This window comes from Oreochromis aureus, linkage group 2 (assembly GCF_013358895.1).
Source record: "Oreochromis aureus strain Israel breed Guangdong linkage group 2, ZZ_aureus, whole genome shotgun sequence".
Classification (NCBI taxonomy): Eukaryota; Metazoa; Chordata; class Actinopteri; order Cichliformes; family Cichlidae; genus Oreochromis; species Oreochromis aureus.
The window spans coordinates 9,788,816-9,806,530 of NC_052943.1; the positions used below are offsets into that span (position 1 = coordinate 9,788,816).

Here is a 17,715-nt window from a genome sequence, read left to right on the forward strand (position 1 = left end):
CTGATGTTTTATTTATTTATTTGGTTTTTTTGTAAGCCATAATTCAACAATTTAAGTTTGTAACTCAAAATTTCAACTAAATGACTTAAAATTTCAACTCATTCAGAAGTCAGAGTGAGTAACTCGACATTTTGAAATACCTAATCTGAAATTTTAGGATAGAAACCCAAAAGACATAAACATTTAACATTTTGACTCAGTGCTGCCTGAATATTATTTTATTGATTATTGTATTTTATTTTTTTCAGTGGTTTGAAACAAGGTTCCATAGTTTAAGGCTTAATTTTTTACTTCCATTGTCGTGTTTATTTTTGTTGCCTATAACAACCTTAATTTCTGTAGGTAAATGAGAAGCAAAACATAGCATAAAAAAGGCATCTTAAAAATTATTATTATTATTATTATCATTATCATTATTACTCGACTGCAGTAAAAAGGGATAAATAACAAGGGAGAAATAATAATAATGTTAATAATAATTAAGGTAATGTTATCTTATCTTAAATTCTCATTCTCATTTGTTATTGGTCACTAGTTTTACCCTGAGTATCGTCTGCAAGGCTCGTAAACTAAACTTTCGACTGATAATTCCAGTCCACTAACGCGAACTCGTTAACCTACTAATAACTTTGCATAACATCTAATCGAACAACATCTAACCACGATTCATATAAAAGATGGTTCCCTTTGGAGAACGCCACGGCCTTGTAGGCATAGTACAGGGCAAAGCTCCCCCCTTTTACGTAGTGGTAACTCTCGTAGCTCCGCCCCTATCCGTGGACGTACAGGAGTGCAGCCGCCCGTCACGTCAGCATGAGGGGACACAACAAAATTAGGTCCACATAGCAGAGTTCTGTGATAACAGAGGAAGAAAACCCTCAATCCAGCACTGGCGATTATTTCTAGCAGTCCTTGCGATGCAGCGACGTGTCCGCTTTGTTGACTGTAACGTAGGATGAAGAGTAGATACCTGCTAGTTAGCTTGCTAGCTAAACTTAGCCAAGTCTGACAGTCGGGGTACTAGCCTGTGGCTAACAGTTTGCTTCACGCTGTGAACTGAGACGGTAAGTTTTTCTCAGATATTTCGGTGCTGTCACGTTGTCCGCATTGTAACTAATAAGAGACGGAATTATTTCCTATAGAAACCTAAAAAGACATTAAGTAATATTTTTGGTATTTTTAGCTACGTGGAGGTGATACTTAGAGTTGCAAATACTGCTCATAATAGGGATTAGCAGCTTTTTCGCACGGCTGACAAAGTCGACAAACTAGCTTTACAAATAGTTTCCATTCCATTGTAGCTGATGCGGTTTTTGTGTAACCTAATCTAAAAAGTATTTGAAACATTTATTAAGTTACATCTTTCGTGTTAACCTAACGTTTATCTAGATTAGTTCATCGGTGCCTCTCTCGCTTTTTCTAAACGTGACCCGGGTCTTTCTCTCTAGTGTCGTACGAGTCCCTTTATGTCATTCAACGGATCCGATCTGAGGAGGGTTTAACTATGAGCCTCATCAGTTTCATGGGATTTTAAACGGCTATACATACAGCCAAGAGTGCTGTTTGTGCGCCAGATCCGTAAGTGATCGTCTGTTGGCGTGACAGTATTCACTCAAAGCCCAGGAGGGGATAACAGAGATCATACTTAAGTTAAACATTGTTTATCCGTCGAAACTTGAACTTTAGATTTGTTTCCAGCCCATCAACGAAACGAACGTTATTGTAAGCCAAATGAAACTGGGATCATGTTTCAAGCGTTAACTTCGACGGCAATGTTTGGACAACCTGATTAGTCCATGCCAGCAAGGAAGTACAGGAACACTAACCGTCTTGTACAAACAAAGCTTTGTTTTGTTTCCACGTTTTGTCTAATAAATGTACCAGAAGTGGAAGCAGCAGTTGCATGTCACAAAATTTGTTTAGTTTTTGTACAGCTGCAGACCAGCTGTGCACATCGAATAACATCACCCTACTGTCTTTTTCTGACAGTTTCAAACCTTGCTATAGAAATGAAAATGGAGATTCACCTTGATGACACATTTTTAAAAACATGTGGCATGTCTGTTTCCTTTAAAATTAGCAGTTTTCATAACTGATGTTCAGCCTGTTTTATTTTAGTAAAGCAAAACTAACTGTGACTAACTCTCCCACACCTGTCTCGATTTGAAGATTTTATTGGTAATATAAGGGATTGTGTACGTTTAGTGTTGTGTGTGTGTTTGTGTTTGCCCTATACATTAACGTAACTGTCATTTTGAGAAGAACTACCCTGTCTCTCTCTACTCAGCTCTTGTGATCTTTTTCCTCAAAGCAAAGACTTGCCAGGCAAACCATTGTCTTTCTTGTGTCCTTTTAGGAAACGCAGTCATGACACAGAAACGCAGCCTGTGTTCAGTTTCTCTTGGAGTGGAGGGTATGACCTGCGGCTCTTGTGTCCAGTCCATAGAGCAGCGCATTGGGTCTCTTCCTGGAGTGATGTATATAAAGGTAAACGTGGGCTCTTTAGAGCTGTTTGTGGTGGTTGGTGGGTTTGAATTTAGTTTTAATTAATTTTTAGTTTAAATATCATTCAGCAGTCTTTGTTGAGGAACTGATAATAAAATTTTGCTTACTCAGTACTTCCCTCGTGATACTTACTGTTTAACTACAGGATCTGAAATAACTAGATGTTGTAACAGTGGTCAAGTATTTTAAAACCGTGTATTAGATCTTATAAAGAAAAAAGTATATTAAGTAAAGGTTCCTTCCACCCATATTACGGCCTGATTGATACCCTACTCCTACCCCCTCGGGACTCGCTCGTCTGATTAAGAACCAAGTAGCATCAATGTAGCCATGAGAGAGGGCTTAATTGCAATAGTTGCGGCCTGCTGTTTTGTTTATTGTGTGTTTACCCCTGAGGCTGAGGGTAAATGAGAATATAATGTAATAGTGTGTTCCAGATAGTGCTCTGCCCTTTGTGGGACTCTGACATCAGGTCAATATATTCTCTGTGTGTATCCACAGAAAATGTCATTTGTTTCTTAAGACAGTTTAGGTCCTGGATTATTTTACATTAATCTATACAGACATGATCTGCAAAGAGTAAATAGATTTATTTTATGTTCTTAGTAGAACGGTCATTGTCTGATTAGTTTTTCCCCTTTATTCTGAGAATAAAGGTTAACCCTGGAGGCAGTCACACTTACTCACTTGCTGGTTAACTTACGGCCAAGTCAGGTGATGCCTTCAATGTGTCACATGTTTCTTTCTTGCTAAAGTGAGAGCTGAGGGGGATCATGCTGACAGCACATGCTGTGAGCTTGCCAAAGTCATGCATTTTTCTTCTTTTTTTTTTGGTTTTTTGTTTTAATAAAGGTTTAGTTCTGAGACAAGACAGTAAAAGCATTAGGTGATAATAAAATCTAAGGAATCTATATGGCTACACAAGACCAAAAATAGCCCTTTCATAGTATCGGAATTAACTCTGAATCGGCATTAAGTGCTTAAGAGTATTACTGGAGGTAAATCTGATTGTTGCTTGAATAAAATAGAAGCCACATCTTAAATGTAGCCATATTGTATATTAAGGTTAAGCTTAGCATTTATTCTAATTTTGTGTTTAGTCCATTTTACATTTTCTCTTTCAACTCCACTTTTGCAGGTGTCTTTAGAGGGCAAGAATGCAACTGTCCTATTTGACCCCAGCCATCAGAGCCCAGAGTCTCTGTCAGAGGCCATTGAGGACATGGGCTTTGAATCAAGTCTGCCAGCTTCCAGCAAAGCCACACCAGTCCCTACTGATACCCAGGTGGTCTCCACCTCAGGCATGACACCCACAGCCCAACAGGAAGCATTGAAGAAACTATCACAAATTCAGGGAGTGCTGGATGTCAGAGAGAACCTGCCACAGACAGGCCTCACCGTCACCTTTGTTCCCTCCCTAACGTCCACGCAGCAGCTTAGTGAGGCAGTGGCCAGCGTAACGCCGCCGGAGATCCCCACACCGAGCAGCCCTTTGCAAAAAGACCCCACCTCCTCTCCATCTCAGACCACGCGAGGCGGAGCGGCCATCCTTAAGCTGCGCATTGAAGGAATGACCTGTCACTCCTGTACTACCACTATTGAAGGAAAGATTGGTAAACTGAAAGGGATTGAAAAGATCAAAGGTGATGTACTCGACCTATTTGCAAACTTAGTCATATATAACTTTACAGTCTGAGCTGGAAGAGATGTTGTAACACGACTGCTGAATTGCACGTCCTACATCTCAGGTGTCATGTCATTGTGGATCAGCGAGGCTCTCTGTAGGTTCAGCACGTAGAGATTGTTTAGTGCGATATGATTATGACTCATGAAATCCCAGTTGGTTGGAAAGAATGACTTGTAGACGGGATTATGGTGGTTGAGTGCAGAATGATCCCTGCGTTCAATGTGGTTGTATGCACATTCTGTCAGTGTACTGTTTGCTCTTTAAACTTTGTTTCAAATTGATGCAAAAAGGGCAGTTTTATAGTAATGATGGCATTTATTTTCCTTTATAAAAAAGAAAAAATTACACGTATTTGAAATAAGTCAGTTTTTAATTTTTGTGGTTTGTTGCCCTGAAGCTCAGTATTAGATATGATTTTTTTTGTTTTTTTGCATGGTATTCATACTTATTAACCATGGGTTTTTGGCATAAGACAATTCTTATTTCTTCGTTTGATCATCTATTGAAGACTATTTTTTAACCTAATGGAAATCGGCCCATAGAGTAAACATTTTACTGAATGGCACAATTTGGCTTTTTCTGGGATGTGTAAAATCCATCCAAATATTTTGTGAGCTAAAAATATCTTTTGGGCTCACCTATTCTTTTTGCAGTTGTTCATACAGGACATGTAGTTTCACTTTCTGATGTTTTGGATCCAAATAAACAGCTCTGACCAATCAGATCAGTGCATTTGGCAACAAGTGCCCTCATAGCTCAAATCGTGCACCTGTACTGAATATATACATTGATACTATTTTACCTCAGACACGCAGCTAAACACTGCTCTGGCTCATAATCGTCTCTCTGAAATGAAATTATCTCTGCCTCCTCAAGTGTGGTCCCATCTTTGCTAACAAGAGCTCAAACTGCCTCACTGACATCCTGAAATATGTACCAAAGCGAGCGTGATACAATTTTAACTTCTAGATCAAAGCATAAAATTGTCCCTGCTGCTGCTTTCTCGTGAGAATTCGATGAACCCAGAATCTCTGTTTCCTCCTTTTCTTGTTTTGGAAACATCAGCATGAACTTTTTTTTTTTTTTTTTGTCACAGTCCGTGTTTTTCTGAGGACGAATGTTCCACAAAAATGTAACATGTTTGGTTTGTATGTAGGCCAAGTTTAGATCCGGAATTTTGGAATTTCGTGTCGTTTTTATGCAACATGTTCAGTGTGTAACAACCTTCAGAGTGAAGTAAAGGCTTTGCCTCCTGAAGCTTTAAGCTGGACCGTCAAAATGATGTCACATCAATTGTATTTTGTGTGTCTAATTCTCTGCCAACATCTTTGTCCTTGTTTCACACACGGTGACTTCCGCTTCTTGTCCAAGAATTTCATTTGTTTTTGTTTGCTTTGTGCTTCTGTTTTAACTTTCCTGTTTCCATCTCTTCCACAGTTGTTTTAGAGTCTCAGGAAGCTACACTCGTCTACCTGCCTTACCTCCTCACTGTCCAAACCATCATTGATCAAATTGCTGTGGTTGGATTCAAGGCCTTTGTGAAGTCTAAGCCCCGCCCCCTGCAGCTGTCCCCCAGTGAAATAGAGCGCTTTGTTGATTCTCAAAAACAAACAGTTTCGTCGCCATCTGAGACTTCAGAGGAGACTGAAATCTTCATAGACACCACACTCGTCGCGCTTAGGGTCAAAGGCATGCACTGCCGTTCCTGTGTGGTCAACATTCAGGACAATATCTCAGTGCTGCCTGGTGTGTCTTCTGTGGAGGTGTCTTTGGAGAACGAGAAGGCCTCCATCTGTTATGACCCCCAAAAGGTCACAGTGACTCAGCTGCAGCAGGCAATTGAAGCACTGCCTCCAGGAAACTTTAAGACTCAACCGTGGGACGACTCGGGTCCCCTCAGTCCTGTGTCCACATCATCATCATCATGGTCTAGAGGAGCAAACCAGGCCAAACCTGCTGTCTTGCAGCCTTGTTTTAATCAGCCACTGGGATCTGTAGTGAATATCCACATTGAGGGAATGACATGCAACTCCTGTGTTCAGTCCATTGAAGGCATGATCTCCCAAAAGAAAGGAGTCGTGTCAGCCCAGGTGTCTCTGACTGATCACCAGGGGATCTTTGAGTACGACTCTCTGCTGACCACACCAGAGGAGTTGAGGGAGGCCATAGAGGACATGGGCTTCGATGCCTTTCTGCCTGGTAAGAGGGCTCATTATATTGGCAGAGTCATTTAATTACGCAGATAGTTTCACCCCTAGACCACTTTTATTTTTAGAGACTGGTGAGCAAAATTAGCATCATTAATTAATAAATCTTCTTGTAAACAGAGACCAACTCTCTGCTGCCTTCACCACATCCTCTTTCATCAAAGTCTTCAGGTATAGCACCTGTCAAAGGTAAGGAGGTGGACAGTGACCACCATAAAGAAACCCCCCAGGGACAGAGTGGAGACACAAACTCTAAATGCTACATCCAGATCGGCGGGATGACCTGTGCTTCCTGTGTGTCAAACATCGAGCGAAATCTCAAGAATGAACCTGGTGTGTTTTTTTTTTTTTTGTTTGTTTTTGTTTTTTTTGTTTGTTTGTTTTTTTTTTGATAAAATATTTTAAATTTTTTTGCTTTCATTAGGAACTAAAGAGAAAATTTGTAATGTCGTGCAGGTATCTACTCTGTTCTGGTGGCGCTAATGGCGAGTAAAGCAGAGGTCCGTTATAACCCTGAAGTCACCGATCCTATGAAGATAGCCGAGTGCGTGAAGGAGCTGGGCTTTACCGCCTCTGTTATGGAGAACTATGAAGGTTCAGATGGAACTGTTGAATTAGTGGTGAGTCACTGTGAGGCTGCATTGACTTTATGTTCATTAATGCATGCATGCATTCAAAATCATAAACATTTCTCAATAAGAATATATTTCATTCACTAGATGAGGTGCATTCCTCCCTTCATATTCTCATTATTTTCCACCTCTTCGTCTGCTTGTCTGCTCCTCTTCACCTTCTTTCAGGTCAGAGGAATGACGTGTGCTTCTTGTGTTCACAAAATTGAATCCAACCTCATGAAAGAAAAGGGGATTATCTATGCCTCTGTTGCCTTGGCAACCAACAAAGCACACATTAAATTTGACTCTGAAGTTATTGGACCACGAGACATCATCAAGCTGATTGAGGTATTATGCCTTCCTCTGTTTATTTATGCATGTGTTCAGTTATACTTTTATCCAGACTGATGAATTAGTAAAAGCCTTTAAAGGTCTCATCAGGAGTTTGTTTTTTGTAGAATCTAGGATTTGAAGCATCTTTGGTAAAGAGGGACCGCACTGCCAGCCACCTGGACCACAGCAAAGAGATACGACAGTAAGCAGCATTTGGTGTCTGTACATTTAAAAACCTGCTGTTTGTGTGGTTATGTATGTTACCATACTGTGTTGGGACATGAGTTTGAACACCAGGTACTCTTTTTCTTTTTCCTTTTTGTTCATCTGAATGTTGGCTTGATCGTTTATCTGACTTTCCTAAGAAAAACCTTTTTGTAGAGTGAAGTGCTTAGGCCATTATAGGCAGTAAAATGTTAACTGAGGCTTATCAGAGAGTGATACTAGGGACTGAAACTAATCAGTTAGTGAGGCATGTTGAGCTTGAAGCTAGTTTTCAGTGTCACAAAGGTAGCTCTCTTTGTACCCAATAAGGTAATCGAGCTAAGTTAAACTGCACATGTAATATGCTTCAGAGGAGGTTATTTTCATATTCAGCTCTAAAAAGCACTCTCAGCTGAGGGAAAACATTTCATATGCAAGGCCACGAAGGCCAAGTCCACTTGGAGGCTGCATGTGTAATTAAGCATTGTAGTGTCGTGTCTTGCTGCAGGTCATGGGACAGAGCCCTGTTATTTTGTCCCTCTCTTATTTACGTCCTTCAGATCCAAGCGACCTCTCACATGCCCATGGGAGCAGAAGTTGTAACACTGACCTTACACTCAGCTGCGCATGCATTCATTTGAAAATTGGGGGGCAAAATTGAGGATATGGTACAATGTCTCTTACCTGGAGCATATAACTGTCATTTTTCTTTATTCAAATTTTTTATATCTTTGAAGCCATTTACTTGATTTGCACTGTTTTAAATAATATCATGTGCCATTTTATAAAAAGCTGTTTAAAAAATAATACTAATAGCACCTGCAAACCTGTGGTTTCTACAAGCATCCAAAAATGCTGTCAGAGATCAAATATTTTAGGAACTGAATAGAGGTGGGAATCACCAGACACCTCATGATACGATGTTATCACACTGCTTCACTTACTATTTCATATTATTGCACTTTTTAACATTTTGAAATATGCTGAGTATTGCTGTAACATTTATTATGGTTTATCACCTGTTCTTTCAACAGCAGATTTCATCCTCGCAGTTAAACTTCAGTGTCTGTTTTATCTAAGATAACGTTATCTCCCTTCATTTATTTATTTAGTTTTTCCTCCCAATAGACTGTCACCTGTACAACACTGGCTTGAAAGTCAGGCGTAAGTGGCGTCGTAAGTCGCGGTCAGTCTGGTATCAGTCTTATATCAGACCCCATTCAACTGCAGGCAGATATCATTCTGCAATTGAATGGGGTCAAGTTGGCAATAACATGGAATCTGTTCCTGATAATACAACAGTAAAGTGTGATAAGTGGTTGAAAATCACACACGTGTTGCACTAAAGATAGAAATATTTACACATTCAGCAGAAATTTAACTGACATTGATACTCAGTGGCCTTCCTGTACTATAGGAACATAATCAGCTGGCAGTCAAGTTTTGCTCGTTGACTCATTCAGACTGATGGCAGCATGTTGGCATCTGTCTGCATTTATAAATTAGACTGCAGTTATTGTCAAACCTTCAACAATCTCTCTGAGTGATTCCAGTCAGGTCAAGTCAGACTGACCAGGCAACCTGTTCACTCACTTTTCGATCTAAAGTCATTGTGAGTGTGTAAGACTCTCACGCTCTGGGCAACCCGTATTTTATTTTTTTACTTGTGTGACTGAGCCATTAGCTTGCTGTGAATTAGGACGTAGCTTTTTGAGTTGAGCTGATTTAATGTAAGTTGGCTCGACTAACATTATCTCAGGGTTTTGGTGCATGAGATTGTTTGTAGTATTCCCAGAGCATTTATATTTATTTAATAAATATCATTTTAATGTCGCCCCACAAATTATCGCTCCAAATGTGTATGAATGTAGTTTTGTTTAGTCATCCTGGCTGTGAGAGAGTTGTGTCTTTGTTCTTTTTGTTATGAATATTAAAGTCTGCATAGGTTTGCTTTCTCATTTTAAAAAATTCTGTTACTAAGTGAATTTTATCTTTCCTTGCTAAGGTGGAGGAAGTCTTTCCTTGTGAGCTTGGTTTTCTGTGTGCCTGTGATGGGCATGATGACCTACATGATTATTATGGACCACCAGATGACAGTTTCACATCATCACAACAATACGGCAGAGGACCGCAACCACTACCACTCCACCATGTTTCTGGAGAGACAGCTGCTCCCAGGCCTCTCCATCATGAACCTCCTCTCCTTCCTGTTTTGTGTGCCAGTACAGGTAAATCACAGGGATAAACTTCACTCACAGGAAACATGATAGGGAACTTTTAGTAGTAGTAGTCGTAGTAATAGTAGTATTAATTTTTGCCCTCAGGAGAGAAAAGTTGTGGAGTCATATTAATGGTTTCTGTTTTGTTTTTTGTCTCTCCTTAGTTCATTGGAGGTCGCTACTTCTACATTCAAGCCTGGAAAGCCTTGAAACACAAGTCTGCTAACATGGATGTGCTAATTGTTCTGGCCACTTCCATAGCCTTCACCTACTCATGCGTCGTCCTAATTGTGGCCATGGCGGAGAAGGCAAAAGTCAATCCCATCACGTTCTTCGACACACCGCCTATGCTCTTTGTCTTCATCTCTCTGGGACGCTGGCTGGAACAGATAGCCAAGGTTTAGCTCATTATATAATATCTGTGACATTTCAAGTAACTTTACTTTTTTGAAAAGTCTGCAAATCGATACACGTGTATAAAGTCAAATTGTTTTATGTGCCGTCTTCCAGAGCAAGACTTCTGAGGCTTTGTCCAAACTGATGTCTTTACAAGCCACTGAGGCCACAGTTGTCACTCTCGGCAGTGATAATTCAGTTCTCAGGTACTCCTGGTTCTCTACCCTCACCTTTCACATGTTGACTTGGTTTTAAATGACAACATAATGAAATGTTTGCGGTTAGAGTACCTGTTGAAATAGACAACAGCATAACAAAAGGTGTATAAAAAAACAGCAGGGGAATTTCCAGAGTTAGTGTCAGATTTAATTGACAATTTTGATCTTGTGTGTCTTCTAACTGCCTTCCCTAAACAGTCTAGTATCATTATTATTAATAATCTTACTATTTTTTTCAGTGTCAAAAATGAATTTATTTTTATATTGTAGTAATAGTGTTTGACATTATTTTATGTTTGTGTGTTGCAGTGAGGAGCAGGTGGATGTGGAGCTGGTTCAGAGGGGTGATATAGTCAAAGTCGTTCCTGGGGGAAAGTTTCCAGTTGATGGGAGGGTCATTGAAGGACATTCCATGGCTGATGAGTCCCTCATCACAGGTTGGTCGTAATTAATTGTAGGACCTGTATCTATACATGGACTGGTGCTGGATGTCTATAAACAGTTGTTAGAAGGTTGCTTACACTCATCGTGGGCATGAATCTCATGGTCATTTGGGGCTTTTAATCATTTCTTTGAAATGTTATTTTTCTAGGGTGGAATGATTGTACAGGATACATCTTTCATTACTTTAAAAAGACAAGAATTTGGTTCATAAGTTTATATTTATTTTAGATTTTCTCTCATCTATAATTAATATTTAGTTCTTTCAGCCAGTTGCACCTCACCAGATGCTTTTGGTAGCCATCAACAACCTTCCTGGACACTCTTGGCAGAATTGGTAGAGTTAATTTAAATTAGTTTGTTTCTTGGCATAGACCTGACTTTTAAACATAATCCCCAAATTTTTAATAGGGTTGAAGTTGAGACTTTGAGAAAAACAATTTCAGAAGCTTAATGTTAGCCTGCTTCATTCATTCCAGAAGCAGTTTTGTTGTGTGTTTCTGGCTGTTGCTCTCAGGGGAAGGTGAAGAATTCAGAGGTAGTCCTCCTTTATTGTTATTTTATTATTATTACGTGACATCCACTGACAACAAAACAGCCCAGAGCATGATGCTACCATCACCATGCTTGACAGTGTTCTTAGATTTGAAAGCCTGTTGTCAGGGTGGTCAAATAGCTCAGTCTTTGTCTTGTCTGACCTTAAAACCTTTCTCCAGAAGGCCAAAAGCATCTGGTTGGAGTGCAACTTGCTATGGGAACCAAACCAAATATTAGTAGGGGTGTTTTGTTTATTTTTTTCTTATCTGTACTGCAGTTTGTTGACCAGCTGTTGCTTTATGACTTCAGGTGAGGCCATGCCAGTGACAAAGAAGCCCGGGAGCTCGGTGATTGCAGGCTCCATTAACCAGAACGGCTCTCTGCTCGTCAGTGCTACACATGTTGGCATGGACACCACGCTGTCTCAGATTGTCAAACTAGTGGAGGAGGCTCAGACTTCAAAGGTGAATTACATGGTTTGGCCTGTGCACTGTATATACCAGCTTTGAAAGTAATGCTGTACAAGTGTTTACGTCTTTACTTTGTATTTTTAGGCTCCCATCCAGCAGTATGCAGATAAAATTAGTGGCTACTTTGTACCCTTCATTGTTGGCATATCTGTGCTTACCCTGATCGCCTGGATCATCATTGGCTTTTTGAACTTCTCTCTAGTGGAGATGTACTTTCCTGTGAGTTCTTTTCCTTTTTACTTCAGTTTTATGTCGTTTTTATGAATTGGAAAGAAAAACTAACATTTCCTTCACACAGGGTTACGACAAATCCATTTCCAGAACTGAGGCAGTGGTTCGCTTCGCCTTCCAGGCCTCCATAACCGTGTTATGCATCGCCTGTCCCTGTTCCCTTGGCTTGGCAACCCCGACAGCTGTCATGGTGGGCACAGGGGTCGGAGCCCAAAATGGCATCCTGATAAAGGGGGGAGAGCCACTTGAGATGGCGCATAAGGTGTGTTAATGATGATTTTCTGACACCTCTGTGTTAGCCAGGTGGTTATATATGAGAGAGCATCTGTCAGTTTTAACACGTTGAATAGCTCTGGTGTCCTTGCTTCTAAATCACATTCATGCAGATAATAGAATAGATAATTAAATACCATAAGACATTAAAATCTCTTTTTATTATCCTGCACTGTTTAAGTAACTCCACAACTTTAACTATTTGGAAAGAAAAAAATCATACGTTTAAATTATGTCTGAACCAAAACTAATAGAAAGGGAAACGCACAAAGAAATAAAATTATATTTCTATAAATGCAGGCAGATATCAGATCGGTGAGACTGAATGCATTAAATTTGATTTATCCGTACAGCCACATGTATGCACTTTTTCGATTACGTGACATGCATAAAGCAGCTATTTAGTGATTTATTTATTTATTGCCATCATCTAAAATGAGCTTTTTAGACCTCACAAATGCATTTGCTGTATTTTTGTTTTAGTGGGTTATTTTCACCTCTCAGGTATGATCCTCCGGAGAACCAGCCTATTCATTTATGTCTTCTGTAATGGACATTTGTTTTTGGTCTATATCTTTTGACTTATTTGAGCTACCCTACTAAGTCCTGATGTACTAAATAAAGGACATCCTGGGTTTTCCAGTGATGTCTCATGTGTTTGGGTGGCCTCTTTTAGCTCCAAAGAGGAAGGAAATCACAAAAATGTTCAATGGGAAGATCCTTTTTTTCCCTCAGTTTTCAGGAGGTTATCAGGGTATTATCATCACCCTGTTATGTCTGTGAATGCGATAACTCGAATGAGGAGTTTTAAATTCATGCCATAGGTTTATCTACTAAAAATCTCAGTTTAGTCTCTGTGACCGCAACCTCAAGGTCAGAGTTCTCTGAGAACAAGGTGCTGTAGGATTTTGAAATTGATACAATAGGTATATCTACTAGAAGCCTGAAGGGTAGCACTGGGGGCGCCAGTATTTTTAAGTTTGTAGTTTTGTTTCATGAATTGGAATGATTTGTTTTTCCACGTCTGTTATTGTCACACACACAAAAAAAAAATCCCATCTCCTACTTCAATTGTTAAAAAATACTTCAAAAATCTTAAAGACTGTTAAAGATGAGACTCATGAATAAATAATTAAATTCTCAATGCTGGAGGTGATAAACTTCTTTTATATTTAGATATAATTTCTGGGGTCACAAAGTAAATAACTTATAATATTATCTTTCATATGCAGGTTCAGTCTGTGGTGTTTGACAAGACCGGCACCATTACATACGGGGCCCCAAAGGTTGTTCAAGTAAAGATCGCGGTGGAGGGGAATAAGATGCCTCGCTCCCGCCTGCTGGCCATTGTAGGCACAGCTGAGAACAACAGTGAACACCCGCTGGGAGCCGCTATTACCAAATACTGCAAACAGGTTTGCCTTTCATCAGATTTGACCCCACGGTGAGATGAATGATAATCTACAGTATGTATATGTGGAAGATTTTGATCCATTTTTATTTGCGTGCAGGAGCTTGGCACAGAGTCTCTTGGCACGTGCGTGGACTTTCAGGCAGTGCCAGGCTGTGGCATCCGATGTCAGGTGAGCAACACGGAGAATCTGCTGAAGCAGTTGGACAGTGACAGCGAGGACAACAACCAGCGCAACAGTGTCCTAGTCCAGATCAGCGACAGCCGGACATGCACCAGCTCCCATCCACTCATCATGGACCCACAGCCGCAAAGTATGTTTGGAAGTGCATTTCTACTGCACAATTACAGTTGCTGTAAAGTTGTGTTTCACTTGTGCTGTTGTTTGCAGGCCTGGTTCAGACAGCCACCTATGTAGTCCTGATTGGGAACAGGGAGTGGATGAGGAGGAACTGCCTGCAAGTCAAACCTGAAATCGACGAAGCCATGATCGAGCACGAGCGCAGAGGACGCACTGCTGTTCTGGTGGCCGTAGACGGTGAGTAGCAATGTTAAAATTTACTCCCTTTTCTCTTTTCTCTCACTTTCTGACTGCTTGAAACATAAAAACCTTTTTTTTCCTGTGCATAGACCTGCTGTGTGCAATGATAGCCATAGCAGACACAGTGAAACCAGAGGCTGAGTTGGCGGTCCACACGCTGACCAACATGGGTCTGGAAGTTGTGCTGATGACTGGAGACAACAGCAAGACAGCTCGGGCTATTGCTGCTCAGGTAAGCAAAGCTGACGAATGAAGAGCTGATTAATACTGATGCTATCGTTAGACTTTTGTTACTAGATGGTGAAGTTGTAACAGAGATGATGGCTTAGATTTTTTGCTTTTCTGCTTTAATGTCATATTAAGCCGGAAACCCAACACGTGTTTGATTTCTGAGCTCATCATTCTGCTTTTTGTCCACCAGGTCGGCATCAGGAAAGTGTTCGCTGAGGTGCTGCCCTCCCACAAGGTGGCCAAAGTGGAACAGCTGCAGCAGGCAGGAAAGAGGGTCGCCATGGTGGGTGACGGCGTCAACGACTCGCCCGCTCTGGCCATGGCTGACGTGGGCATCGCCATAGGAACCGGGACAGATGTGGCCATAGAGGCCGCAGATGTTGTGCTGATCAGGGTGAGAATCTGATCCAACAAAGGTGTCTGTTTTGTAACATGAAAGCAGCACAGATGATATTTAGCATGATGTGAATCACATGCAGACGTAGGCGACTGCATCACAGCAGACACAGAGGTCACCAGTGACTCTCCAACTACAGAAACAAAAATCGAACATAAAAAAACCTTGTAGCCTGAAATAAAAACAGTTGATCTGTAAAAACCTGAGTAAACTAGATGCTTTGTTAACTTGGTGTGATTTTATTTTATTTTGTTTTGTTTTTTAATCCTTTGTGCTGATAGGATTTTCCTTAAAGCATTTAAACTTTTTCACCTTTTTGCCACAAATTGCTATTAACGCCCTCCTCATTCACCCAGTGTTGTTGTCTTGTCTGCAGAATGACCTGCTGGATGTGGTCGGCAGTATTGACCTCTCGAAAAAGACCGTCAAGAGGATCAGGATCAACTTTGTCTTCGCTCTTATCTACAACCTGGTTGGAATTCCTATTGCTGCTGGTAGGTTCTTTGGGGGGCTGAATGCAGAGTGAGGTCATCCACTTTTTTAGTATCATAATGAAATCACTTTGAGCTCAGTGGAAATACGAACCTCATCTATTTACAGGGGTGTTCCTTCCCATCGGCCTGGTGTTACAGCCATGGATGGGCTCGGCTGCCATGGCGCTGTCATCCGTCTCTGTGGTTTTGTCCTCACTTCTACTCAAATGGTAATGAAATATTTGGGGTTTTGTTGAAGTATTTTGTGTCCCCTGTGTGCTTCCCTTTTGTGTTAATTCATAAAAATCTCTGTCCACTTTATCCACTTCATCTTTATGTAGTTACACTAAACCCACTGCAGAGAAGCTGGAGGCCAGACTGGGTACCAGCAGGCGGCAGGGCAGCCTGTCTGACGTCAGCGTCCACATCGGCATGGGCGAGATGCGTCGCCCGTCCCCCAAACTCAGTCTGCTAGACCGCATCGTCAACTACAGCCGAGCGTCGATCAACTCGCTGCGCTCAGACAAGCATTCGCTCAACAGCTTCGTGCTCAGCGAGCCCGACAAACACTCACTACTGGTCGGGGAGGCTGCGAGCCATGAGGATGACTTGTGTTGAATCTGAGAAGCTTACAATAGAAAGTGCATTTATTCAAGGCTGGGCCATGCTAAGCCAAAAGGGTTACATTGAATAATGGCCCTTCCATCTGCTGTAGGTACCCTCAGGGCAGCACTGTTTACGTGAAGAAAGCTTGCATGTCCCTTGTTTCCTTTTAGCTCAACCAGCTGATCACATTCTTCAGACTATGATGAGATGTGTTTTGTTGAGGTTACCGCCCTTGGAGACACTCTTAGAGAAACCAATTGACACTACGATCCACAACTCTCCCGTGTCAGCTTCTTCAGAGCCATGAAGCAGGTGCCACATCCAGGAAGCAGAGCTGTGATCATTGTTGCAACTTTACAATCTTGAACATCTATCCAAAGACATTTAAACAGTGGTGCCCTTCCTAAGAGTGGACACAGTAGAGTTTTATTTTAGTTAATCTTCCTTAAATGGAAAAGTGTTTGTATAATTATATTCCAAACTATTTATACTATTATTTATCTATTTTTTCACTACATCGATGTAAAACATGAAGTTCTTGAATCCAAATGTAAATTATGATTTTGACGTTCCCAAAAAAATGTGTGATTGCTCAGAAAGTAATGCATAAAAACTTTATAACAAGCTGCAAAAGGGATTAAGCAAAACTAAGGAGTGAGATGTGAATGTCAGTGTTACCTAAAGTGCCAGTTGAAGTGCCACCTGGCAAAGTCCAACACATTCCAAAGATAGCAGCATTCAGAGGTTATCTTGGACTTGATCTTCACAAAGTGTGAGCAGAGGTCTGCTGAAGGTCGATTTAAGCTCTAGTTTCAGCATGTGTCAACTCGCTCCAGCTGTAGTCAGTCATCTGTCAATGTATGTGAAGATTATTCGCTGTTGCAGTGAAGCAGAAGTTACATGGATTATGATGTTCTTGGATGTCTTTATGAGTTGTTGCAATTAGACTTGTGTTTTGAAATGGCTGAACTCTAAATGCCGTCGTGTCCTTCCTTGTGTCTACAATAAGCAAGGTTTTGTTACTGTTCTTGTGCGTTTCTGTCGTTACTGCAAGGCTGTCACCTTCTCAGCTTTTTTCTTTCCTTTTTAATAGGATTGATGTTGTTGCACAAAGAGACTCAGCACGAACAGAGTAAACACAGCTGTGTCCCAGCAGTCTGCCAAACAAGTTACCGAGAAGCAAACGCTGAAGAATAATAGTAATAGTTCAGTACTATTTAGATCTCACCAGATCTGAGGAGGATACTGAGCAGCCACTGCTGTTGTGAATCATTAGAAAACAGGTGAGCTATTTTGGCTTCCCAATTATATCTCTCTTGCTTTTCCTCCTGATGATAACATCAGCACATCCTGCCGCTTCCCCATGATGCACTCTGGTCTGGTCAGTTCTGCCAGTATGCTGTTTTTGTGCAATGCCTTTTACAAGTGTCCATAAGGCCTCAGATATCTGTGTCCATGTTTGCGCGTTCTTCTGAACATTGTGTGCCTTTTTAGAATAAAATTGCTTTTGTAACATCACGTTGCTGTTTTTGCTTTACACCACTAGATGGCACTGTGGATCAACAAAGACCCTCGCTGTGGGATTTTATCAAGTTTATTTCATCTGGTTAGTCAAAACGTTACATCACCCCAGTGTAACAATCAGAAAACATTCTTTGTCACAGTATTTTAAAATTTTTTTAATGCAAGCTATAAATGACTTCCTCTCGAGTTGATTCATC

At 40.8% G+C, this 17,715-nt stretch overlaps 1 protein-coding gene across 2 annotated transcripts; it reads left to right on the forward strand.

Moving 5' to 3' along the window:
- The first annotated feature begins 785 nt into the window (after positions 1–785).
- Positions 786–17,704, forward strand: atp7a (ATPase copper transporting alpha). 2 transcript variants are annotated; one of them, XR_005614278.1, is made up of 24 exons: positions 786–1,064; positions 2,357–2,487; positions 3,644–4,148; positions 5,630–6,391; positions 6,520–6,732; positions 6,856–7,019; positions 7,200–7,361; positions 7,472–7,548; positions 9,556–9,778; positions 9,934–10,167; positions 10,280–10,371; positions 10,693–10,820; positions 11,671–11,825; positions 11,916–12,050; positions 12,130–12,324; positions 13,568–13,750; positions 13,847–14,060; positions 14,138–14,284; positions 14,377–14,519; positions 14,709–14,912; positions 15,292–15,409; positions 15,516–15,618; positions 15,730–17,277; positions 17,541–17,704. XR_005614278.1 is itself a non-coding variant. In XM_031751162.2 (23 exons), exons 2-23 carry the CDS (start codon positions 2,368–2,370, stop codon positions 16,004–16,006), a joined length of 4,554 nt encoding a protein of 1,517 aa, XP_031607022.1. In that variant the 5' UTR covers positions 786–1,064; positions 2,357–2,367; the 3' UTR covers positions 16,007–17,512. The 2 variants fall into 2 exon arrangements, 1 of the variants encoding a protein (XP_031607022.1); XM_031751162.2 differs by lacking the exon at positions 17,541–17,704 and having other exon boundaries at positions 15,730–17,512.
- The last annotated feature ends 11 nt before the right edge of the window (positions 17,705–17,715 follow it).

Bases quoted from the DNA above. Each gene is read 5' to 3' on its own strand.
- atp7a (XM_031751162.2), top strand. From the start codon at position 2,368: ATGACACAGAAACGCAGCCTGTGTTCAGTTTCTCTTGGAGTGGAGGGT. The intron at 7,549-9,555 runs GTAAGCAGCATT...TTCCTTGCTAAG, and splicing joins CACAGCAAAGAGATACGACA to GTGGAGGAAGTCTTTCCTTG. The intron at 14,913-15,291 runs GTGAGAATCTGA...TCTTGTCTGCAG, and splicing joins CAGATGTTGTGCTGATCAGG to AATGACCTGCTGGATGTGGT.